This window comes from Desmodus rotundus, chromosome 13 (assembly GCF_022682495.2).
Source record: "Desmodus rotundus isolate HL8 chromosome 13, HLdesRot8A.1, whole genome shotgun sequence".
Taxonomy (NCBI): Eukaryota; Metazoa; Chordata; class Mammalia; order Chiroptera; family Phyllostomidae; genus Desmodus; species Desmodus rotundus.
Window position 1 is genome coordinate 20,431,643 of NC_071399.1, and position 25,803 is coordinate 20,457,445.

General features: G+C 43.4%; 1 protein-coding gene across 2 annotated transcripts in view; it reads left to right on the top strand.

Annotated features, from left to right (window-relative positions):
- UNC5D (unc-5 netrin receptor D) overlaps positions 1 to 25,803 on the top strand; it is a 479,860-nt gene that overhangs the window by 407,034 nt on the left and 47,023 nt on the right. For both annotated transcript variants that reach the window (XM_053916817.2, XM_053916818.2), the window contains 3 exons: positions 3,375 to 3,560; positions 10,060 to 10,437; positions 15,143 to 15,227. In XM_053916817.2, coding sequence (XP_053772792.1) covers positions 3,375 to 3,560; positions 10,060 to 10,437; positions 15,143 to 15,227 — 649 coding nt within the window. The remainder of the gene's footprint in view (positions 1 to 3,374; positions 3,561 to 10,059; positions 10,438 to 15,142; positions 15,228 to 25,803) is intronic.

Consider the following 25,803-nt stretch of genomic DNA (forward strand, 5'->3'; position numbering starts at 1 on the left):
GATGATTCTGCAGTGGCACCCCTCCGAGTGTCCATGTGCTCAGGCCCACATGTGCCCGTGGTGGAATATGTGGAACTAAACCTCAGGTTCTTCTGGGGCCAGTCCTAAACATACGCAAAAAGAAAATCGGTGGCAGAGTTCAGAAGCACACAGAAATCCTTACAGGGAAAGCCACTCTACTTTCTTGGAAGGACAGATTAGATAACAGTATGGAGGAGAAATAAGGAACATAAAGAATGAGGTTAACTAAAAGCAGACAGATAAGGAAGAGCAGGGGGTGCAGAGGAAGCAGAGGAAGCACTGCGGTCCAAATTCAGAAGAATCTGAGCTGTGGGTGAGAATGCCTGACTCAGTCTCTTGAGGTGTACACATGTGGCTTTGAGTCCCTGTGTCTACCTCTGTATCTGCACCTGGATACCAGGATTTACCACTTTTAGACAAGAAAGCTGAGAATATGGACCATGTGTTAATTCAGCCATGCATCCTCATTTCCATTGTATGGTTGGCTCTCAACAAAGGTTGAATGAATGAAAATATTAGACCCTGAACTCTCTAATTCCCAGGACAGGTTATTCTTATAAAATAAATATCACCAGTTTATCTTTTCGTAGAAGTCCTCTGACTTCTGGCCTTTTTTTTTTATTAATTTATTTTTTTATTCAGTTACAATTGTCTGCATTTTCTCCCCATCCCTCTACCCCACCCCAGCCAGTCCCACCTCCCTACCCCCCCTCTATCCTCCCCCTTGATTTTATCCTTGTGTCCTTTATAGTAGCTCCTATAGACCCCTCTCCCCATGATGCCCTCCCCACTCCCCTGTGGCTATTGTTACATTGTTCTTAATTTCAATGTCTCTGGTTATATTTAGTTTGCTTTTTTCTTTTGTTGATTATGTTCTAGTTAAAGGTGAGATCATATGGTATTTGTCTGACTTCTGGCTTATACATCAGGCTGTCCCACAAAGTGCCAGGGTGAGCCTTATAAGGGTGCAGAATTCTCCATACAGGCCTCTCCCTTCTTTCCACACCCGATCTCCAAAGTCCCTCCACTCATTTTTATAAATCCTATAAGTCAGCCTATTTCCCTGACTTAAATCACACAGATTCTGCAAACATACCTTGGAGAGGAAACACAATGGTCCATTTCACGTGCCTAAACCTCAGTCTGAAGGCACATGTAGGGCCCTTTTCTAAAAACAGGATTTGTATCTGGAGGGTGGAGGAGATTTCTGGTTACCTGGTTACCAGGGTACTGGGGGATTGGAAAATAAAGAAAAGACAGGAATCCAGAGGAGCAAAGACAACTTGTTCCTGCTACTCAGTTTTGTCTCAAAATGTTTGTGTCCACTGACGTCCCTTTTCAGCAGAAATATTTTGCCCTGGTCATCCTCCTGGCCCTTCCTATTTTAGTACCTGGGAAGCTAAAGATGTCTTTGTGCTTTGCCGACTCAGCAACAGAGCAGCTGCATTCAGTGCACTGCCAGGCTGTTTTTCTGGATGTGCTCAGTTGCTGAGCAGGTGTGTTCTCCCCAGATACACATTTTAAGATGATAGTGTCATCAGTCACTGGTGCCCAAGGAACTGGAGGGAAGTGGGAGAAAAGGCTAATTGGTTTCAACCCAAAGTTCTCTCACTGCTCCTGGTACCCTGGCCTGCTGTAGCTGTCGTGTTCTGTGTCTTCTTTCTCCTCTGAGCATAATTTATTATTCCCTCAAAGGAACTTAATGGAGTAGAGGGAGGGTAAGAGTGTTAAGTAGGATGATGGCTGCCCTCCTCTTTCCCCTCCACGTGGCACAGGCAGACATTGGAACTCGGGAGTTGTCATCAACCACTGTGCCCATGGTTCCGGGTGGTCAGAGAAGACGACCACAGAGGCCTCCATCTCTACCTCTCTCTCTCGAGCCACCATGAAGTTGGAACTACAGCCTAAATCACACATTTCTCAGTACCTCCGAGGCCGTTGTGGTCTTTAAAAGTGTCCGATAATCCTCCACCCTTTCAGATTGTCTTCTTTCGGGGGATTGTGTTCTCCTGTGCGAATCATTTTTGCTGTGTTTACTGCCCTATTACTGAACTGGTTCTGCTTGATTTCCTTGTTCACTCTTTAATTGGGCAACGCCTTATTTTGCAGTCTGCTAACTTTGTTGAAAATAAATTCACTTTACTTGTATAGTTAGTATTACCCATTTGATAACATAAGTACCAAATTAGGGTGTGGTGAATGCATAGCAAGTGCTGTGATCACAAGGTAAATATATGATGGGTTTGTTTTATCCTCCAAGCCCAACACAGGGCGACACAGTAATTCCTTTTGGACCTATTAAGTGTATGACCACATAATCTGTAGGGAGATTAATTATGTGGTTAGCATTTGCCACCTTCCACTTCCACACACTTTCCAAGGTTACACCTCCTTTGGGATTATGTAGTCTTGGGTAAATCTCATGCTGGATTGTAGTAGTCATTATGGATCTGTTCAGGACCGAACCACACCCGACGTGCATCGAGCCAAAGAGTTGAAAATCGGCTACAACATATCTTGGCGGGGAGGTGGGGAGATGCCCACAGTCGAAATTCAAACTAATGCTTTTATTTTTGCTTTGCCCATGCATTCAATAGGATGGAGTAGGAGAGGTATGGGAGAAACAGCATGTGCCCTCTTAGAAACCAGTCCTCTTCCATGAAAAAGTATCAGAGTCTAGCATCTAGTTGGTGCTAGAACACATTTACCATGGACATAAGTGTACCTAGGACCAAGACCTTTTCATATTTCACAACAGCAGGTGTCTCATAATGATCGTATATACCCTGAGCCGATGTTGTCACTGTCCTTTTAAACTGAATGATGTGTGCCAAAGCTAAAAGTCAAAATCGTGAACTCTGCTCTACTCTCTTTTGGCTCATAGACCGCGTGTTATTTTCTCACCCGTGACCACTCTCCAAATGCATGTGCCCAGGTCCTGTACAAGTAGAGTGATTCACCCATATTTCGTCATTGCGTGTGGGTCTCATGTGTTCCCGCTAGTAAAAATGTAAAAAAATAATTTTCAGGTAACTACGACTTCCTAAAATAAGTAAATTAAGAAGTTTCCTGCTTTCACTTGAAAAATACTAGATTCTTTGTGCAATTGATTGTCTTCGAGATTCTATTACATGGTAAGCTACCTTAACACAATTAACATATTTAACTAGAATCTCTTTGATTTATAAAAGGTAAATTAGAAACATAATTATTGGATGAAAGAGAAGATAACTTGTGGGTAGCTGCGTTCTCTGAGCAGCAGCTCCAACAACCCAATAGCATTTTCATTTCTGGGGTGGCTCTTTGGCTCTGTGCCCAGGTGGGCCATTTAGAATTTCTCTTATTTTTTGCAGGCATTGAGAATGCCAGTGACATTGCCTTGTACTCGGGCTTGGGTGCTGCCGTCGTGGCTGTTGCAGTCCTGGTCATTGGTGTCACTCTTTACAGACGGAGCCAGAGTGACTACGGCGTGGACGTCATTGACTCTTCTGCATTGACAGGTGGCTTCCAGACCTTCAACTTCAAAACAGTCCGTCAAGGTCAGCGGCGTAGGTCCCCCCAACACCGTGTCTTCAGGACCAAAGACTACGCTCACACAGGAACCCCATGCTCTTCGGTCCTGTGTGAACATAGCTCTTGGCCCTGGGAGCCACTGCCTAACTGCCTTCATGCATGAAGAAATCTGACTCAGCGGAGTGGTCTGCTTAAAGGCTTGGCTACTTGGAGGACAGATGGCTTTCAATTCATAATTAGGAACATGTTAAATGAGGCAGTTCCATCTTTGATATGTAGCAAGTTTAATAAATTATTTTATTGCGGATTACCCAACTTCCTATTTAAACAAGTCTGCTTTAAGAATGTACATTTAATTTAGTTAAGTAAAATACTGATTATTCAAGGCTGAGGACCAACTACTATACCACAAATTCCCAGGCATATTTATTAGGTGGAGTTATTTTTGTACTTCTGCTTTAAATAAGTAAAAGGATTTTGGATATACGATGGGTCAGTTATCCAGGAAAAAAATGAAATTCCCAGTTTAAATGACTCCCAGGTGCTGCCCAGTCAGGCAATCTCCTGTTGTGGGGGAGGAAAATCTATCATGTCGAACTACAGCGATACTCATTTTCAAAACAGAAAGTCATTTAATTCTCTTATGTGAACCAAATCTATTTCTGATTGAAAGATGGTGATGAGACATACATTGCTTCTATTTTAGAAAAAAAAATAATGAAACTCTTCAGTGGATGAAGATTTTTACCTTGACTCTCACTGTCAATATCATCACCCCTGTTTCTGCTTATTGCATGTCAATAGCACCTGTCCCACAGGACAAGAAGTCTCGCTGCTTGGCAGTGATTCAGCAGAGACCAGGTTCTGGAATGGAAGCCCAGGGGTGCTAGGAATTGGGAGATGGCAGGGGAGAAACAAAGTGCTTTGCTGCTCACCGCTTACTTCTAGGCACCAAAGTTACAGGTCTGAGTTTTCTCAGTCTCATATAGGGTTTAATGTATATGATTTAATTAGAAGTAAATCCAATTAAGAACTGAGCTTTATGTTACATAAGCAACTAGAAATAGAGACTTCCAGTCAAGATGGCAGAGTAGGTAATCACTGTGCTCACCTCCTCCCATGGCCACATCAAAGTTACAACCAGATTACACAACAGTCATCATTGAGAACCACCTGAGATCGAGCTTAATGGAATTCCTACAACCAAGGACATAAAGAAGAAGCCATGCCAAGACAGGTAGGAGGGGCACAGAAGTGGAATGGCAGGGCCCACATCTACCATGTGGCAATTAAGAAACAGGAGGGACATCTCAGCTGCAAGGGGTCCCAGCCCCACACCAGCCTCTACAGCACAGAGCTGCAGTGCTGAGAAGAGAAGTTCCCATAATATCTGGCTGTGAAAACAGCGGTAATTGTTTTCAAATGGGATGGAAGGCTGCTACAGACCTAGTAGCTTTAGGTCTTAAAGGGACTGTGCACAGACTCACTGGCTTACAAACTCACTCACTGTCTCTGAGCTCTAGTGCAGGGACAGTAAAAAGCACTGGGGCATACAGAGACGAGCTGAGTTGTGTAGCTTCAGGGCAAGCACTGGAGGAGCAGGGGTCGAGGTAGCTGTGTCTTCCTGGGGAGAAGTGCCAGTAGAGGCCACTGTTGCTCTGTTCAGCTTTGCCCCTCCCAACTTTCAGGCTTAGGCCTGAGCCGAATCTGAGCTCTCTACTTACTTGGCTAAACACCTGTGATTCCCTGTGACCCTGCCCCACCTAACTTCCTCACTCAGCCATGCTACTTGCGATGGTTTGTTCCAGAAGTGTCCTGTCTCAGCTTACACTGCTAACTTTCTGAAATCTTTTAAGGCCCACAAACCTCCAAATAGCAGCAGCTGGCCTCTGCATGCCCTGTGCCTCTTGTTTACTGGCCCCTGGCACTAGTGACAGTGCGCCTCAGCTCACAGCCCAACCTCTCCAGGCACGCAGAAGCCAGCACAAGTGGCTCCAGGCCACAGAGAGTAGGATAGGACCGTGGGATGCACCAGAGTCCCTCCCAAGAGACTCCAGAACCAACATACCCAGTGGCCAGCTTCAGATCACACCAAAGCACCCCTCAACAGGTCCACCATGACACACCGAAGGGCAGATTCAGCGGACAACGGAGCCCCACACAAGTGAATCCCACTCCAAGTAATCAGGCCCTGCACAACACCATGTCCACTATAGTCACACACATTCCTCACAGTCTCCCCAAGGGACAGTCCCACCCACTGACATGCCCACAGCAATCAAGGTTCAACTGCAAGAAGAGGGCGCACACAACCCTCACAGGGGTACCACGAGCACCCACCTCAGGTGACCAAGGAGATGGCAGGACTGGGTCCCAACGGACACCTACTATATAAGGCCACACCTCCAACAGTGGAAGACATAGCAGACCTAACTAATGTATATAAACAAACACAAGGAGTTAGTCAAAATGAGGAGACAAAGAAACATGTCCTAAATTAAAGGACAAGATTTCAGAAAAAATAAAATGATGTGGAGACAAGCAATTGACCAGATACAGAGTTCAAAACACTGGTTTTAAAGATGCTCAATAAACTTTGAAGAATAGGTGAACTCAGGAAGAATTTCAACAAAAAGATAGAAACCACAAAAAAAGCACAAATCAGAAGTGAAGAATACAATGACTGAAATGAAGAACACATTAACTGGAGGGAATCAAAGAATATTAAATGAAGCAGAGGATCAAATTAGCAACTGGAAGACAAAGTAGTAGAAAATAAATGGCTAGAACAGCAAAAATTTTTTAAAAAGAATTTTAAAAATTAGGATAGTTTTAGGGACCTCTGGGGCAACAGTAAGTGTAACATTTATCAGAAGGAGAAGAGAGCAAGGGATAAAAAACCTATTTGAGTAAATAATGACAAAAAATCTTACCCTGGCAAAGGAAATAGACATACAAGTTCAGAAAGCGCAGATAGTCAAAAACAAGATGAACCCAAAGAAGCCCACACTGAGATACATCATAATTAAAATGCTAAAGTTAAAGACAAAGAACCTTACAAGCAGCAAGAGAAAAGCAGTTAGGTATGTACAAAGGTGCTCCCATAAGACTGTCAGCTGATTTGTTAACAGAAACTTAGCAGGCCAGAGGGATTGGCACAAAATATCCAAAATTATGAAAAGGAAAGACTTACAGCCAAGATTACTCTACCCAGCAAGGCTATCATTTAGATTGAAGGGGAAACAATGAGTTTCCCTGACTAGGAAAAAAACTACAAGAGTTCATCTCCACTAAACCAGTGCTGCAAAAAAGAGTACAAGGTCTTCTTTCAGAAGATCAAAACCATCAATAACAAAATATAGGAGAGAAAAAAATTCTCACTAGCAAAGGCAAACATTTAGTAAAAGCCGTGGATCTACCGACTGTAAAGCTTGTACAAAGGCTAAAAGGCAAAAGTAGGAAGAGCGTGTGGAATTACAATAATATATTAAGAGATGTACACAAACACGTGCACAAAAGTAAACAATAATGACAAAAACATGGAGGAGGTGAGTAAAATCTATAGTGATTTTCACATGTGTTCAAGTCTAAGCAACTGTCAACTTAAAAACAGACTGCTATAACACAGCTTAATATATAGGAAGCACATGGTAACCATAAACCAAAAATCTACAAGAGATATACAAGAAGTGCAGAAAAAGGAATTCAAACACAAATTGATGGTTGCCGGATGGAAGGGGCGGTGGACAGTGGAAGAAAAGGTGAAGGGATTAAGATGTACTAAGTGGCAATTATAAAAACAGTCACAGGGATGTAAAGCACAGCATAGGGAATTCAGTCAATAATATTATAGTAACAAAGTATGTGTCAGGTGGATCCTGAGCTTATCGGGGTGATCACTTTGTCAGTTGTATAAATGTCTAATCTCCATGTTGTCCACTTGCAACTAATATAATGTTGTATGTCAATTGTAATTGAAAAAAATGTTAAGAACTTAGAAATATATATCCATCAATAAGATATCAGTGCCTTAGACCCTAACACTGAAAAATGGAGGAAAAGTAGTAGTCTGAGAGTTGTGTGTTCAAGTACAGAGTCTTCGAAGTCCAAAATTGCTATATGACCTAGTTAATCAGTTACGTTCTCTGAGTCTCAGTTTATAGCTGTAAAATGGAGATGATCACATCCACCTCAGAGGGTTCTTATGAGGATGAAATTACCTGGAATAACAAGACCTTTGCATACGGAAGCTGCTCAATAAATGTAGTGAACATTATTCTAGCAGCTGGTTGTTTCCTCCTGCCTTGGCACGGGAGGCTGCCGTGTTCCGTGCAGCACCAGGCAGCAGACGAGAGGTGGGCGCTCATTTGGAGAATGCTGACTGGCATAAGCTGAAAGCAATAAGCATCTCCAAACTGTGGAGCTTACATGCACAGCAAATCTCTGAGACAATATGTAGCCTTTCCAAACTTACTTTATCATTTTGATTTTTTTAAAACCAGGAATCTCACAAAACTAGCGATATAAGCAATGTTGTTTATTAAAATTCCACTCTACCCTATATCCATTATGATACCACCTCACGTTGATGCTGATTGGCTCTCCCCTCCATTATCTTAGGGGCATCCATTCTTGGGCAAATATAGCTAGAGCCTCAGAAAGGTGAACAGTGAGAAGGTCAAATAAGATGGCACACAGAGTAGACCAGGAGCTTAACTAAAAGGGTTTCCAAAGAGAAACGTGGGGTGATCAGGTGAGTGTCCCTGATCAGACTTGAATCAACCTGGCAGCCACCTTTCGCCAACTCTGGACTCTGTGGCACCTACTTGCTGTCACAGGGGCGGGCAAAAGTAGGTTTACAGTTGTAGGAGAAACACAGAGCTTTTTTCTTGTATTATTGATTTGCACTGTAACTGTAAACCTCCTTTTCCCCGAGCCTGTATAATCACGCTTCCCATTTAAGTGTGTAAGTGAGGCCTACGTCTGACTCTAGGGAATGTTTTTGTGTCATGGCTTCACATAGGTTAGGAGGGTCTTTTAAGAGCAGCCAGAAATTAAACTTTAGAAGGTGAGGGCTTGGGCCTGGAACCAAGATGGCAGCATAGGTAAGAAGGTGAGGGCTTGGGATAAAATAACCATGAAACTCAGGGATACGATTTTTCAGGTCTCAGTGGAAACGCCTGTTCCCAACTCTTTTCAGATGCCAGCTGGATCTCAAGTCCCGCTTCTTGCCTGGGAAAACCAGAAACAAGAGCAAGGCTGGTGCCTGTAGAATTCAAGGCAGCTCAGTTAGAAAGCACAGCCCCTTGACTGAGAGAGCCTCAAGCATGAAAAAAATCGCATCACCAAGGAGCTGTTAGGTTATTTCATCTCATTTTGAACCTCTGTCCCTGTGATGTTGGATTCTTAGAGCATTAGAACAAGAGGTGGGAAAAGTCAGGATTACACATTTCCTGCTGGGGTTGCGACAGATTATGAAAATGGAAAAACAATAGAGGCTAATACAATGTGGCCTGGAATTGCAACATTTTCAAAAATAGCATACTTTAAACATTTTTGTCAGACCCCAAAGGAAAATGGTTTAATATGGTTTGGGTTTCAATTTGAGATGTCACATTGACGGACTGATATGGGTGGCAGGGTTTGGACTGAGGGTTATTTTGTTATTTACTAATAAATGAGATTACTTCATCACAAGAAAATATCACAGCATTTTGTTGTACTATTTGGCTTAGAAAAAAAATGGTAAGCCCCACCAGATGAGAAAGTCCAATCTCTCGTGTTTTTGTAAAGACTGTTTTTTTCCATTTGTTGTGAGACAGAAAGGAAGCCATTCCGAGCTGCCCTCCACGCAGAATGTTTCTCCCTCTCCCCGCGTGGCGCCTCCTCTGCCTCTCAGAGCGGCATACACATTATAAGAGCAAATTGGCTACTCAGACATGGAGTGATTTGTGAGGTCCCCTGACCCTTTGCTCTGAGGACACATCATTTCCTCTCCCAGCCCCAGAAACAGCCCCGAATTTCCCATGCGATGTGTGGGCCCCGCAGAGCCTCGGTTATAAACAGCTCCACCTAGTAGTCACCACGCTGTGTCATCTCCTGCCATTTAAAATGCACAGATGTTATTTTTGCTCCAAACTGCATTACAAAACATCTTTCTTCCTTTTCTTTTTTTTAAGTTTCTCTTTGCCAGTTAAAATCACATAAACAAAGATACCTGAAGTGCCAGAAATACTTGTTTTGAAAGGATAGCATGTGAGAAACTCTGGAAAGTGAATATTTTGGTCATCGGCATTCAGAGAATGGCCTGGGAAAGCCAGATTCCAGGAGTGCAAGGCTCTGGTCACTAATGGCCAGTTGAACAGAGCCACGCTAGGTGCTCAGGGTGGCCCTGAAGGCCCAGCTGTGGCTGGAGCAGTGGCCAAGCACACGGGCTGGCTGTTCTGCACTTAGTGGAGGCACACGTGAACAGGTACCTGTGCTGCCGTTGAGTTTCTGAGTGACAGTTCCATTTTCTTTCGCCAGGTAACTCCCTGCTCCTGAACTCCTCCATGCAGCCAGACCTGACAGTGAGTCGAACATACAGTGGTCCCATCTGCCTACAGGACCCTCTGGACAAGGAACTGATGACTGAGTCTTCCCTCTTTAACCCTCTGTCAGACATCAAAGTCAAGGTTCAGAGCTCATTCATGGTTTCCCTGGGAGTGTCTGAGAGAGCTGAGTACCATGGCAAGAACCATTCCGGGACTTTTCCCCACGGAAACAACCGCAGCTTCAGTACGGTGCACCCCAGAAACAAAGCCCCCTACCTCCACAATCTGTCCTCGCTCCCCACAAGAACGGAACTGAGGACAACTGGTGTCTTTGGCCATTTGGGAGGACGCTTAGTAATGCCAAATACAGGTGGGTGGTAAGTGTGCGTTTGTGTATCTTCTAGCATTTGTTTAAACATGTGTATTTACACAATTACCTCCCATCAGATTAACTTCGAAGGTGTTTAAGCTCCGCTTATCAGATCTATACTGTGTCTCGACAGTCTACTTGATTGACGCAGCAAACCAACCAGAACCAGCGCTGAGATTAGTTTTCAACCTCCATCCCCTGTGAACCCTGCGATGCCCTGTTAGAGCTGACGGCAGTACTAGTTCAAAAGACTTGGGTGGTCCTCAGACTTCAGGCTCCTTTGAAACATGTTTCCTAGGACATGATCAGGAAGCACTGAGAACATTCTCTGACATGACCGACAAACACCATGTTCATGCCGCGCATGGCTTATGCACCAGGAGGTAATTTTGTGAAATCATAGTTGAACTTTCTCAGTGACTGACCTGTCATACACTGTCAGTGTCTGTAGACCTTGCTGTAATGTTACTTTGTGATGAGCACTGATAAGGGATCATGTTTTAATTAAAACTATAGTTCCAAGGCTGTATCGTAAGCACGCTTAGTTCTCAAGAACTTTTTCTCCTTTTGGTTAGATGGTTTGACAAGGATACTTAAGGTGTACAGCCCAGATCTCTTTAAAAATGACATTCTGTCTACAGATTAGTCTTCAGGGTTGCCATCTGAGACCTAACTGGGTGGCAGAAGAGGGCGATCTCTCCTCTGCTTTCTAAGCAACAGGGTTAAGGTGTGCTCTCAATCACCACTGGGGCTGGCTGCTGCGGGAAAAGAGGGCCCTGGGTACGCCAGTCCTACTACACCATAAGTTGGCACTGAGTCGGGACCATGGGGGCCTTGCTGGACCTCTCTCTAGAGGAGAGCGAACCTACCTCTCCAATGAAACATTTAATCTTATAAAATGAAACCCGTAATAGAACTAGTCTGATGCCACCATTCCCGCCGACTGGTCCTCTGCTAGCTCAGTGGCCTGAGACTGCAGTTTGTTTCAAGTTGATGAATAGTCTTGTTCTCCTGCGTCAATTTCTTAACAAAGTTCATTTCAGGCAGACAGCCCTCAAGTATAGCTCTAATAATGGTTTTGTTTTCTAAATTTGCAACGTTCTAAATTTTCCTTGGTCGGTATTTTAGGACGTGCTAAGGGTCTTTGATCAAATATGTCCACGTGGCATTGTGTGAGTGTCTACGTGTGAGGCACTCCTGGGTGACAGTGGCAGACAGGTCAGTGTGGAGGGAGTCAGTCAGCCATACTTACCCAGTACCCTTCCTGAAGAATTGTATCAACTGCAAGTGTAGGTTCTGCAGGAAAGAAACCTAAAGGATGCAAACCCTACCCTTTCAAGGAGAGTAGGAATATTCGTCAGAAACAGAAGTTACACATTGAGTTGCTGTGCATTTAACTTATCTCCACATTCTAACCTGGTGGTTGGCATTCAGCAGGCTCTCAATAGTTATTGGTTGAACAGACTGGCCACACTCCTCCTCTCTGTTCCTATCCTCATTTGTCAGGGTGTCTATGTGTTTACACATGTGTGGAAGGAGTACCAAGATTGACCATTCATTGGCTAGTTTTGTTTAATGTTCATCAAGGAAAAAGATGAAATGATAAATAGATGTTTCTTTCTTCCCTTCTCACTTGAGAAGCACTGGCATTGAAAACAAAAAGTTCTGACGGCCTTGTCGCTGATTTCCAAAGGCTTCCTCCGTAAAGGGGCATTTTTAAAGTTCCTAACAAGAAGCCCCACACAAGATTGAAGCTGTTCACTAGAAATGAATTTCAGGAAAAATAAATGTGCAGAAGTGAAACATATGCTCTGTTATTTGCAGAACATCAATGCAAAATATGCCTCAGGGAGCTAAGTGTAAAGAAGCAAGATGCAGCAATTAAATTGTTCTACTGCCGGTCCAGCCCAAACTGTAGTCTGGTGCCTGGCAGTGATTTCTTGAAAAAGGGCACTCCTGAAATCATTTACTGTGCCAAACATGAAACAAGAAACTCAGACAGGTGATTCTGCTGTCATATCGAATAAAAGGCCATCAGGGTGGCAGGTGGAGTTTGGGAACAGTGTATTTCCCTTAATTAGAGGTAACTGTTAAATGACATATTGAAAATGGATACTTCTTTAGGGGGCCACAGGTATGAAGATTTCCCACAGTGCCTTTCATCCTTCACACAACACTGCCACCCTGCCACCACGCTTGCCTCCGGTTTACTATCTTCAGGCTCCATACACAATTTGCATTTCTGGCTGGAAGGAGGGAATTGTGTTTAAAGGATAATCATACACTCTCCGGTTGAAGGAAAGATGAAATAGTGTAGAGCTCCATGATCCTGTAGATCCGGGTGGAATTTGGGAGTGTTATGAATAATGTTTCAATCTAAACACAGAGCAGTAAGCTCACTCGAAAGGAATGACAGGTGATCTGCTCTACAAACAGCCCCTTCTCAAAAGTCCACACACGTTTGTTCTGATTGGATCTGGGAGTTGACCATCAGACCCGCATGACATACAGAACATCGCACGTCTCAAAGCCTGGCCTTTTTTTTTTTTGACTCAGAATTTTGAATCCTCCTCATTCAGGCATGTATTCGTGATTTGTCTGTTGTGGGCCTGCTCTGTACCGGGCTGTGTGCTCTATGTATGGAGGCACTAGGCCGTTATTGCCTTTTTTTTAAACACTATGATTTCATTGATTTGAAAGTTTAGGATAGGCAAACTAGTCAATATATCAGAAAGCAAGTGAGCGAACTCTTGGGCTCGCAATCAAAGAACTGGCTTCTAAAGGGCATCAGGGAACTTTGTACGGCGATGAACGTGCCCTGTGTCCGGACGTGATGATGGTGACAGGAAGGTGTCCCTTTGTCAGACCTCATCCGTTTCCACACTTAAAACATGCATTTGCTTGCATATGAATTCCACCTCACTAAACACACACACACACACATATATGAATTACACCTCACTAAACACACACACACACATATGAATTACACCTCACTAAACACACACACACGCATATGAATTCCACCTCACTAAACACACACACACACACACGCACACATGAATTACACCTCACTAAACACACACACACACATGAATTCCACCTCACTAAACACACACACACACACATGAATTCCACCTCACTAAACACACACACACGTGAGCTATAAAGGTATTCTTTGGGGTTAACTGCCTAAGACGGCATAATTTCCTGATGGTAGTCTCCTATGCTTCTATAACTAAAGGTAGTGACTTAATGCCTCTTGTCATAATGGCCTAGATAGTCCGAACAAGAGGCAACAGAGAAAAAGCACTCTGTCACACAGAGACAGAATATGCAATGTCCAGGGTGTATATTCAAGTTGACATCCACACACATTGAATGTGCTATGTATTACAACTTCTGCTCAACTACATTGAAGGAAAAATGGGCAATGCAAGGAGGAGCCTGCTCAGAGGTCCCCACATATGGCAATTGCAGTCCTCCTATTATGGGCGTTACGGCCCAGAATACACATGGATACCCTTGCTGAAAAGCTGTAAGCAAAATTTAAATGTGCCTCATTCTTGGTGCTCGTGAAAGACACTGGTGATCACTAGGATGTTACTGAGTAATGCTCATAAATGTGAATCACAAATAACTTGTTTTGCAATGAGTCTTGCATTCTGATTCTGCAGCAGCTAACAGGCATGCAGAAGGATGTCACTAAAGCCTGCCATCTCTAGATTTAAATTATCAGCAACCTGAAAGCTTTCTGTGTGATTATATTAGCTCAAATGAAAGGAGGAAGGGTGGGAGCTGCATTATTCAAAGAATAAAAGGATGCCTTGAGATGTTATTTTGTAAAGATCTCACTATGTCTCTATTTCATTTTTTTGGTAAACAAGCAGCCACATCAAAGAGAATCCCCCTTTAGACTCTTTTCTCTTGGCCAAAGTGAAATATTTACTTCACATCCCTCAAGAGGAGGGGGGACATTTCAAATTCAGTGAAGCACCCCTTGCATTCACTCCCTCCATTACAGGATTTTACTGAAGCAAAGATTCTGAGGTGGCTTTTTTCAGTGTCATGTTGACATGAATATGATTTGGTCACCTTTAACCTTGACCTTTTCTAGCTTCCGTTGACAAATATAGGGCCAAATAGTGGCCATCAGCAACCCGTAAGTTTCCTAAGCTTATCCAAGCTTTTTCTTTCTCCAGTTTCCTTGACAAAATGCAGCACTCCTCTGATCTCTTGCCCAAACTTACTTCAAGATGCACAATTTACAAGACAGTTTTGTAGCGAAATGTTGTGCAGTCCACCCATCGTCCCAGATATGTTTTCAGTAAATGAACGCATAGAAACAAGGTAGAGAAGCACGTTTTTTAACTTTGGGGCAGATTAACCCATATACTGATGAACTATATCCTCAAATATGTCTGAGAGTCCACGACATCCAATTTTTTAAGAGAATTTAAACATGGTAGGAAGACCCTAAATAAAAACGAGTTTGAATACAGAGTTGAATGATATGTTCTATATGTCACTGTTAGTCCGCCACGTTGCCCCGTTATCATTTTGGACTTGATAAACTCTCCAACTTGGACTGCACAACTTGCTGTGAGAAGGTCCTTGACTTGCGAGCAGTTGTAAGGTGCCCGGTGGAGGTGCTTCACAGTAATTGCACAATCTACACATAACCTCTGGGCTTTCTCTGTTTCAGGAGTGAGTTTACTCATACCCCACGGCGCCATCCCAGAGGAGAAGTCTTGGGAGATTTATATGTCTATCAACCAAGGTGAACCCAGGTGAGAGACAGAAAACGATGATGTATTAATGATGTCTTAAACACGGAGCGGGGGCTCTGCAGAGAATCCGAAGGTTTTAAGACCCGTAACGCAGAGATGTGTAGGTGAGAGACGAGCTACTGGATGATGCAGAGGAAAAACATAGTTGCCAATCTGTTGGCCAGAAGGAACACACAGGTAGCCTCACAGTTTTAGGTAATTAACCTAAGGCTCCGACGTTTAGACAGCAGACACTAAATGTAAAACAGTGAATTGGGAGGCAAGTGGTAAGAAGTGCTTCTCCACAAACCTTGACTGCCTCCCTTAGTCTTCCTCTCCAAAGGAAAAAAAAAAAATCAACCCTGGAGGTACTTTTTAGTGCTAGGGATTATGCAAATGCAGGGAATGATTGGCCTGTGACCTTTTAAGGTCAATAGAAGACCTGCTTTAATCAGGAGAGACAATTTCTTGGGCAGTTTTCCTCATGTAAAAATATGGTCTTCGCTTCAATAGCTTTCAGGCCTGACAAATTTCAGCAGCATTAAATTCAGTGACATGAACAAATACAAATCTTGTCACGTATTCTTTTAATGAAAGTAGTGGGTTATTTTCTTAGCACGACTGCAATGTGTGTGGAAAGGCTCCCTTGCACCACACACGATAAAGCTGACTCCCCTTTAGAAAGCGATTTCTCTCCCAAACTGGGTATTTTCCTCTGGCATTTTCAGTTTTAATATCTTGGTTATTTTAGAATAGATTTTTTGTTGTTGTTAGCAAAGAACACATGAAGGAAAAACACAGAAAGGAAAAACAGCCAGAGAAACAGATGGTTTGAACAGATTTTGATGGCTATCTCCAGATTTGCGGCCTGGTGGTTTTATCTCAAGGCTTAGAGTGCAGAGGGTTGGGCAGAAATGGGAGAAAGGCCCTGCTAGCTGGCTGCTGGAGAGGCTGGAGAGGGTTTGCATGTGAACTGGACTAGGTTGGGATTTCGTGTCCTCTGTGGAGCTAGGTCCTTTACTTTGCACTTGAAAACGTGGGATGCTAGTTTTCAATTATCCTCTTAGTTTCCTCTACTTAACTAGAGGAAACTAAGAAACAGAAAGATTTGAAGAGTTTATTCAAAATCTGTTAAGCAAACCTGAAAATGGAGTTCTCTGGCTAAGGATCACCTCTTCTGTTATCCCTCGGGTTGAATTATGTAAGAAATCATATCTGTTTAAAATTAAGGTCTAGATCAATTACACGTACGCTTGTAAACACGTCATCCTGCAAAACTCAAATACGACCATGCGCTGCTTAATGACATTTTGATCAATGATGGACTATGTATGTAACAGTGGTCCCCAAGGATTGCAATGGAGCTGAAAAATTCCTATCACCTAGCAACGTCATAGCACAGTGCTTTACTCAGGCGTTTCTGGTGATGCTGATGTAAACGAACCTGCCTTCCTGCCAGTCGTGTAAAAGTACCATATAGGTTTGTGTAAGTACATTCAGTGATGTTTGCACAACCATGAAATCACCTAATGACACATGTCTCAGACCGTGTCCCCGGCATAACCTGTGTGAGGCAGGATGTATTCAACCCAGCCTGAATTACGGCCTCCTTCACACCCTTGCCTCTGCAGCCTGCTTCCTTCATCAGAATCTGTCCCCTCAATTCCATCCCCCGGGTCTTCCACCTCATTATGTGAGCACCAACCTGGGTCTAACTTCGCATTTTCAAAGGCACCTAATTTATAGCTCACCTCCATCCCTGTCTCTTACTAGAAGTTTCTTCTTAGGAGGTCAGAACTAGAATGTGCCAAAAGGCATCAAACATACAAGGACTTAAATAAAATGGCTCAAAAATGTGGGAAATATCACTCGGGGCATCCTGTAGTTATAAAATAAGGAGGAGAAATACATAAAAACTCAGCAGAGCCCATAGACCTTGCAAGACAGGTTTGGCTTAACATGGTCACTCTGTGCACCGCTGCTGGCTCAGCAAATTCCATGTTAACCAGCTTGGTTTTTCTACCTGTATCTGAGCTGTTGAGTTCATCACTGCTGTCTAGGAGGGTGGACAGAAGCCGTTCACCCAAGACTTCAAATCTGTGAGGTGTGTGCATTTTCCCATCTATTAAATGGAGGAGAAATTAAAATTACAGGAAACATACATTCTCTTTCATGTTGCTGAAACCTTCCAGATGCTCCTATTTAAGGAAATGACCAGTGCCTGGCCCCCTGCCCATTAGTGGCCTTGGCGATCTTCACTCCCTTTTGAGGAGCTCCAAACAACTTACCCTGCCCCCAAAACCCACTAAAAATAGCAAATTTCTTTCTGTTGCTTTTTTTCTTCTTTTTTAAGCTCAGTTTGAAATTTTTCCCTCCTTGTCAGGAGACTGTTTGGATCTGAGTCCTTCAGCTTTCCATCCAGTGATTAATCAGGAGAAGGCCATTTCCTGTCACCTTTTCTTTCTGATGTCATTTGAAAACCCATTTTCATTTTACGGTGCCCTTGAGTCCTTCTGAACTTGTGCGCAGAGCAGGCCCCCTGTCCCCCGCCACTGTTCCCTTCATCTCAGCCCCAGGGCTGCCACAGGGCCCTTCCTCTTAGTGCGCAGGTGTGAAAATCAGATTTTTCTGACTCATGGCTTCCACACACAGGCCACAGGCTTAGAGGGGGGTCTTCCAAACAGCACCTCTGGGCTGTATTTAGGTTAAGGTCTGTTCCATTTTCCTATTGATGTTACATTTCTGTTGCTCCTTTCTCAACTAATCCCTGGTGTAGCAGGGAGATGACTTAGTGGAACTGTAACTGATATCATTGATCCAAATTCTCTACTGGCCTCCCAGGGACATGGCTGTGGGGAATGCATCACAGACTCAAAATAACACCCTGTATTCAAATAGCCTCAGAGGGCTGGTTATATTTCGATATTTGGGGAAGTTTTGAGTGAGGTAGTTCAGTGTCTGAATGGAATGTGCCCGGTCTTTCTTGGGGGAGCTTGCTTGCATTCCTGGGGAGCCTCCAAGAGAAGACAATCTGTACTTTCCAGAAAGTGGAACAATGTCACTTTCCTTCCTGACATCCCTGGTCTATCTAAACTTTCAGACTTGAACAACCATCTTAATCAATTTTGTCCAACCTCTTTTAGTAATCTGGACCTTTGGGTTGGTTATGATGCTTAGGAAATGATCCCTGTTGACTTTTGTACATATATGCAAATTAAATGGTTTGCTGGGAGGGGAATTTGCATCCTTGGAAAAGTTAGTAATTACTTGCTTTTGTTTTAGTGTAATTTTACAAAGTGTCTCACATACCTTGGACTCATTTAATCTCCACAGTAATGTTCAAAAAGTGGAGGATTTTATAGCAATTTTAGAGATGTAAGACAAAAATCTAAAAAATGGTTCCAAGAAGCAAACCTGGTTTCCAAGGCATGTTACTTACTGGCTGAGCTGAGGTTTGCTGTCAGAGTACTTGGCTCCAATCCCCAAGCTCATGGACTAAAGGACGCCACCTCTCCTGGATGGTGGAGACTTTAAGGAAACAGCTCTCTGAGATTGCCTTCCATCTCCTGTCCCCTGAGAGAGGCCTCCCGGGAAGAGCTCTGGAAGAGCAAACTGAGAACTAGGAGAGGCAGGATCAAGGTGAACTTCTCTTGGAATTGCATGGGGTATTGCTGTTATTATTACATTAGAGACCTGAGAGAGGACTCAAAGCAAGTCTCACTCCAGGGAGGATCCTTAGAAGACACTGTAGGATGTTAGAAACAGTTGAGCTCAGAGGCTAAGAGTGTGAGCTCAGGTATCAACTGCCTTTTGTTCAGATCTAAGCTTCCCTGTTATTACCAGTGTGACCTTAGGTAAGATAATGAAGCTCTTTGTGACTCTGTCCTTATCTGAAAAACAATAGTGGGAACCTAAATTATAGGGACATTGTGGGATTTCATGATCCCACAAAGTGATAAAACTCTCTCTAAGATGATAAAATAAAATAAGAAACCCTAATTGATACATTTATATTTGATAAAGCATCCTACCTACGGTATGACCTTTAAGCTTCACATCAGTTTGATATGGTAAGCAATATGTAATCACCCTAATTTTTATAGACTTGAAAATTAAGACCAAGAAAACTTAAGGTTTGCCTTAAGAGGCAAACCTTAAATTTTGTAGCAGGAAGGAGCACCAAAGCAAGGTTTTCTGTCTTATAATGTAGTTTTAGGCTATATCACACTCTCCAATTTAGGCTTAATTAGGCGTATTTTTCTCGAGTCCAGTAAGACAGGCTTGATGAGGGACAGGGCTTATGCTTAGTTACAGAAATGCATCGTGAAACGAACAGAGACGGACCCAGATTTGGAGACAGTGATAAGTTTGCCATTCGGTGTGGAATTACCCTGCAGCAGTGAATTTCCCAGAAGCAGTGGAAGAATAGAGAAGGGCCCCTTAATCTGTTCCAAGGTAGACTTCAGAGGGGATGCTGGGGAGAGTAGCTTCCAAGGAAATGTAACTTGTGCTGACTCTAGAAGACCAGTAGAAATTAGCCAGACAAAGACAGGTGTAAAAGCTGCAACTCAATGATTTTCAGCTCCAGGGTACATTTTCTAGTAGGTGGGGTGGGGGGGAGAGTCTCTAAGAGTGGCTACATCCAGGGATTTCCCCCTGCTTTGAAGTCACTCTGATGCCAGAATGTTGCCTTTAGCAGCCTCCATCCAACCCTACACCAGGCCTTTCCATAGAACAGAGTTAGGTTTCAGGTAGTCCCCCATTCCAAAAATGGGGGCGCTTAGTGATGTGACGCCAGAAGAATGGGAACTAGAGTAGTCTCACAGAAACGCAAGGGCATGAAATTTGGGCTGCCGGAGGATTTGTGGTGAGAAGTCCTAGGGTCCTCCTGGATTGGGGGTACTGGAGCAGATAGCACATGCCAGAAACCGCCTCTGATACCTCTTCAGAGGGCAGCAAGCTGGCAGTAATCATTGTCAAAAAGCCTGCCTCTAGTCCCCAACATCAATTGGAAAGCATTTTGGCTTTTTTTTTTTTTTTTCTCCAGGAGCTTTTAGGGAGGAATAATTTTTAATCCTCTCTAACCAGGTTTTGATTTTTATAAAATTAAATTAAGGTGTTTAAACAAGAGGATCAAAAAATCAATTGTCTCATTTCAGAAATTCCGCCACATGTATTTCCAGTAGGAAAATGGTATGGATGCAGCACGGTCTCCCCACTGGTCCTCTCCCAGCTCTTTCTGCACCCTTCCCCACCCCATAGCTGGAGAGTAGAGAACCAGACCAGAAAATCATTATATGGAGCTTTCTTCTGAGAAGCAAGGAAACCAAAGGCAAACATTCATTTCTTTTTCCAATTACACTGTCAAGTGGATATTCCTGACCAAATGCTTAGACTAGAATTGGAAATGTATGTAATCTTGTTGCAGAATTTACAAAAAGACATATTTTTTAGACTTTGGGCTCAGCCTAGAGGAATATCTCAACCACTTTTTTCTTCTGGGTTCCCCCCCCCCCCATCAAATGGGCCCATCTCAGGGTGAGGACTAGGAAGGGAAACATGGAGTTGGTATGAAGCTTGAACTTTTTTAAAGTGCCTGGTGGTACAGCGACTTTTACCTGCCAAGCATGAGATAAGACCGAATCCAAGACTGGAAAGACAGAGAAAAGTAGCGATGGGAAGTGGAAGAGAGGAGCAGGCATTTCTTCCTCAGAAACAGGCTCACAATGAAGCACTGTGGTGTAGGCTACCCCTGAATGCCTTCACGTGGCTCCTCCTTCACGGTAGCCAGAACGCACACAAAACCAAAATTATAGACACACACACACTCTTCCATACGTATGATGCCTAAAAGAGAACTTATGCCCTCAGAAATGTCCTTAGACTGTTTCGGAGGGCCTCCTTTCTAGAAGGGTGAAAAGAAACGTGGATTTGTACGGCCATGTTACGTGTGGAGATGGAGTTTTAATGAAATGAGTCTGTTTGTAAACTCCCCTTTATGTCAAGCAGACATTTGAGGCCACCCTGAAACCTCCCATCCCAGTGACCCAGGACTCCGCACACCCTTCCTCTGGGGACTCTGAGGCTCTGACACCTTACAAGGGAAGAAACCGCTGGCACCAGGCGATTGCAGTTAGTAGAGTGGTCTGTCAAAAATTGCCTTTTCAGCTCAAAATAAAAGCGTCTACCTTTGGCTCTACCAGAACATTGCCACAGGGAGAAAACCTGACCAGAACCTTCTGGGTCGATTTGCCTCTCTGTTAGCCTTCTCCAGCTTAGAGAACTTCCTCACTAGATTCCTCCTCAAGCTATCCCCTCCTCAGACCAAAACAAAATGAAACAAACAACAACAACAAAAACACTGTACTTTCTCACTGCAGTAAAGTTATGGAATGTCTAGGACAGTTTTCACAAGTGAGATCGTGAGCTCAGCTCAGTCAACGACTACTAGGTACCAAATGTATTTGGTACTCTGTACCAAGAAAAATAGGATCCCTTATATGATGTTGTTCGTTTCTGGTGGAGGTGTTGATTGCAAGATATAGTTTGTATATACATAGCAGGATGATGTTTGGGGACACCGTGCACTTCTTCTGTATTCCTGACATTGACAAAGCTCAGAACTGATTTATTTTTTTTTAAAAAGAACTAAGCACCCCGACCTTCTAATTTCAGCTATTTGCCAGCTATAATGCCAAGGCTAGTACCCCTGCCTCCCTACAGAACCTGTTGAGAAGCATCATTTCTTCAGAAGGGGCACTACCACTCTCCCCCCCACTCACATACCATGCCCTCCTTCTCCCTACTGATAGCAGGTTGGGACTTAAAGAGACAAAAAGAGAAGTCACATCTTGGAGGAGTACAGGTATCAAAAGTGGTTGTCCCTGCCCCCACCAAAGTCAAAGAAAATAGCCCCACGAGAATTCCTCAAAACTTTAGGTCATCTGCAGGAAGTAGACAAGGATACCTGATTTTCTGGTTGTTTATCAGTTTGTTGCCTTGTTCTGTGCTACCAGAGAACAGAAAAAAGAAAAACCTTTGAGAAGAGAGGGTGTACTACTGAAGCCAAAGAGCACTTCCATAACTCCCAGGTTCCTATACTCCCAAGAGGCACAGAGAATGAACCATGGCTGGGAGTTGGATAAGTGAGCGAGAAAACGGGTTTCCCAGGGGCTACCTCAACGTGAGGCAAAGAGGCTCAGAGAGCAGGGTCAAGATGTGGTCAGTTGGGAGCCAGTTAGCAGACGTAACTGAAACCCACAGGGAGCTACAGATGCTTCGGGGGAACTGTTCACAATCTAGTCACCTGCACCCTCTGTCAGTGAGGCCTTTGCAGTCACCACCCATCACTACTGAATCCATTAAGGATTATCTTCAGAAACTTTTAAGTCACCCAAGAAGATGATCATCCTCTTGCCACGGAAATAAGATGTATGTTTTCCTTCTCTTTTGCTCACGGTGTCACAGGAATAAGCTCCAACTGTTTCCTCCTTTCCAGTTAGAGCATCCGGAGCCCTGTGTGTGCGTGTGTGTGCAAATGTGTGTGTCCGTGTGCATGAGTACTGGGGGATGGGGATGGAGGGTGAATCAGATATGACATTAAAGTTTTTAAATGAACAAGAATGAGTCCTAAAAACAAATTCAAACTATTTGAATAACTAGATGTTACTGAAAAGCTACAGAATCAAAATGAAATGCTACCATGAGTGTTCTCACTAAGCATAATTGTTAGCAACTACTAGGAAAATTAGATACTTAATACTTATACTTAATAGATGAAGCTGCAGAAGCAAAACCAGTTACTCAAAAGAATAACGAGATGGCAGTGTGATTCATGTGGTGACAAAGTTACACAATTGTTAGTCAGGAGTGAACAGATGAGCCCTGTCCAGAGGCTCAGAAGAGGCTCAGAGAGAAAGTGACAATTGACCTAAAACTGGAAGACAGAGAGTAAAAGCCATTCCCATCAAAAAGAATAGAACCATATAAGCTCCTTCTTTCTGGTTCGGCTGGGGTGAGGTGGAGGGATGGGGAGAAAAGGCATACAACTGTAATTGAATAACAATAAAAATTAAAATTAAAATTAAAAGAATAGAACCATTCAGAGGAACGGATGAATAAATACCAGCAAGTAATTTAGAACTAAGCAAATCAGAATAGCATGTGAAAGAGAGTAAAATTGGGGAAAGTAAAATTTACTGGTGGGTAGGTATTGACGAGGCTTAAGATTCAGGAGACCTAGTCATATTTACATTTTAGATATATTATCTTCTGCTTTATCTCCACTTCCACTACCCAAGTTCAAGTCTTCATTATACCCATACCCTCCTCGTGAGCACAGTGAAAATTTTGCCTAGCACAGTTATTAACAGTGACTGTTTTCACCCTGAGTAGTATCTCAATTTGGATAGTAAGTTCTACTTTTGAGAGTCCTTGTCTCTAGTTGTAAACGTTTTACATTCTTTCTGTAATACTAACATTGCTGTCAGGGGGGAGATTTGAGAGACTTGGGAGGAACTCAGCAAGGTCGGCTGTGTGTGCCCATGTGTGTGTGTTGAAGGAGATGGAGTTGAAGGTAGTAATTCCCAGCATATTGGCGTGGGAACTGATGATTAATTAGTAGAGAGATTTGCCAGCTGAAGTTCACCTGAGAGTTTGTGATAATAGTTCGGGAAGCCACTCTGGATTTCTTTCCAGTGAATAAACACAGCTCTTGGACTTACAAGAAAAGTGATAGGAAGAAAGTTGATTCAAGAATAAATAGGCGAAAATAATACTTATAACCAAGAAAAAATGTGACTGCTGAATGGAAATCCCACATCAAGCTTTTGGCCACGGCACGTGGCCGCAGTACTGCTTGGAGCAAAATGTCACAGTATCGGGCAGAGACTGTGCCTGCCTGCTTCATGCAGGGTGAAATCTCCTGCCATCCACTGGTTTCTGTGCCTTCCTCCCCGGTAAGGATCTGCCAATCCTGGAGTTCACTGAACTGAACTGAGTATGTACATAACCTGTCAGGAAAGTAGTGCAGACTTGGTCACTGACATCACATGAGGAAAAAAGAATGATCAGAAATGAACCCTGGCTGGTGTGGCTCAGTGCACTGGGCATCATCCTACAACCTAAAAGTCACCAGTTCGATTCCCAGTCAGGGCATGTGCCTGAGTAGTGGCCAGGTCCTCAGTTGGGGATGTTCGAGAGGCAACTGATCAGTGTTTTTCTCCCTCTCTTTCATTTACTCTAAATATCTTTAAAAAAAAAAATGATCAGAAATGAGGTGACATCGTAGAATGAGGCGAACACAGGGATTCAGAAGGCCTGAGTTCCAATCTCCCTTGCCGCTTACAGCCTAACTGGCTTTAGCCAGGTCATTTTCTTTCTCTAGACTACAATTCCACCACTTACATATTTTATCTATTATTAACTACATTCCAAGAGTTTAGTAAGGACAGTAAAGGGACTTTATGTATGAGAAGTCTGGGATAAAATATAAGTGTCATATGAATGCTATGTTTTGATATTATTTTGGGGGCTGTCCTCATTTCTTTGAATTACATAGATAAGCTCTCTAAAGTCCATGGAATTTGCTCTGTGAGAATGTTGCAAAAAAATTTTAGGATCTTTCCTTGGACTACTACCACTTTCCTAGACTCAGAGGAAAGACTGACTCAGTGACACGCACACAGGAGCTGCTCACTCTCAAATCACGAGCCTTGTGAAGACACGAAGGTCACCCTGCACCAGCCCCTTCGAGTCTCCCTCTAGTTCTCTGAACATTCTGGCCCGTGATTTGTACTTTAGAGGTAGATTTTATGGACCCAACAAGGGACTCCAGGTTGGCTGAGGTTAGATTTAGGAGATCAGTGACCAGTCAAGTGGGCAGGTGGCCTATGCCACCTTGAACAGCTTTGTCCCTGTCTACTTCGCCAGGCTGTCCTTGTTAAATAGTGAGGGTGGAAATGAGCAAATTATCTCTGTCACCATTTCTGTTCAATGGTCCATTGTGGATTCGAATCCAGTTTGTTGCTGTGAGTTTTACAAACGTTTGGAAGAGTCAAATTAAAGGCACATACCTATCCCCTCTGGGGAATTTGGCATGAATTACTCCACGTCAGGCACAGGGAACTGCTGAGCAGGTAAGGTGCTTCCTAAGTCACAAACAAAGGGGCTCTTTCTGCTAGTGCAAGGGGAGCAAATTGCTGCTATTTCAGAAACACATTAATTCTTTCAGGCTACCAGTTCTGTGCAGTGTAATAAAAGGGGCAATTTATCAAATGGTATCTTAATGGCCGAGAAGGGTTAATGCACCTTTAGCAGAAGGGTGTGCTCTTTTCCACAGTAAAATCACGACAGTTTCTTCACAAAGACATTTGGGTTGGAATATAATGCCATCACCTCCAAAAAGTGAGGAGGGGAAGAGAAAGAGGGAAAAGAAAAAGGGGGGCAGGGATCCTCACATTGTGATTTTATGATCTGCTTTTGGGGGGAAGGAGAGTTTCACCGTACCATGCTTATTACCACCCCTTCCACTTCACATCCCCTCGGTCCACAAACAAGCACACATACATAAAAAATGCCGTCATTTTAATCAACGTGC